Raw genomic sequence first — 902 nt, forward strand, 5'->3', positions numbered from 1 at the left:
GAAGCCGTGGTGTCGTCCACAAATGTCCATAAATATGGAGAAATTGTGTCCAAATCATTGATTACAAGAATAAACAACCACGGGCCCAATTTGGTACCCTGTGGTACAACGGAGGGGACTGGACCCCACTCAGAGTAGCAACCCTTTGCTAACTTGATTCGCTGGGATCTATCTGAGAGGAAATCGATAATCCAGTTAAGAACACTACCGGGCATGACTAACCCTTCTAATTTATCAATCAAATTACGGTGGTCAATAAAATCAAAAGCTTTGCGATAATCATATAACATAGTTCTTACTGTTGCACCATTCCCATCTGTCCCTAGAGCCCAAGCAGGCATCATGCTAATAAGAGCCATGGAGGTGGAGGACTTTGGAATCGCCCTATACTGACTTCCACCTATGACGTCGAGAACAGCTGGTTTGACAAAGTTCTCCTCCATGATTTCCTCAGCCATCTTAGAAACACAAGGTGTCACTGACACCGGTTTAAGTCCTTTTTCAGTTCAAACACGGGTTTAAAGATGAAGATCCGCTCTAGAAACTACCTTACAAATCACCTCAATCCGAAGAGTAACGTGGCTTATATATATTAGTCCTTATTGCACCTAATGGGGCATAGGGCCGCAACAATGTCTCTTTTCCACCGGGTCTTGTCTTTCGCAATTGCCTGTGCCTCTCCCCATGACAAACCCATCTCACTAAGTTCAATTTCCACTGTCTTCCTCCAGGTGGTTTTGGGTCTTCCCCTTTTTCTTTTGCCTGCAGGTGTCCACCTAAGGGCAATCTTGGGTATCCTCTCCGACGACATTCGTAAGACATGTCCCAGCCATCTAAGCCGGCGTTTCTTGATTTCAAGATCCATACTTGTGCACCCAGTCTTCTGATACAGGTCAATGTTG

At 45.1% G+C, this 902-nt stretch overlaps 1 protein-coding gene across 1 annotated transcript in view; it reads right to left on the reverse strand.

Moving 5' to 3' along the window:
• LOC138031801 (uncharacterized) overlaps positions 1–458 on the reverse strand; it is a 534-nt gene extending 76 nt beyond the window's left edge. Inside the window, exon 1 of the mRNA XM_068879424.1 lies at positions 1–458. This exon is cut by the window's left edge and continues 76 nt beyond it. Coding sequence (XP_068735525.1) covers positions 1–458 — 458 coding nt within the window.
• Between the last annotated feature and the right edge of the window lie 444 nt (positions 459–902).

Source organism: Montipora capricornis, chromosome 14, assembly GCF_036669925.1.
Source record: "Montipora capricornis isolate CH-2021 chromosome 14, ASM3666992v2, whole genome shotgun sequence".
NCBI lineage: Eukaryota > Metazoa > Cnidaria > Anthozoa > Scleractinia > Acroporidae > Montipora > Montipora capricornis.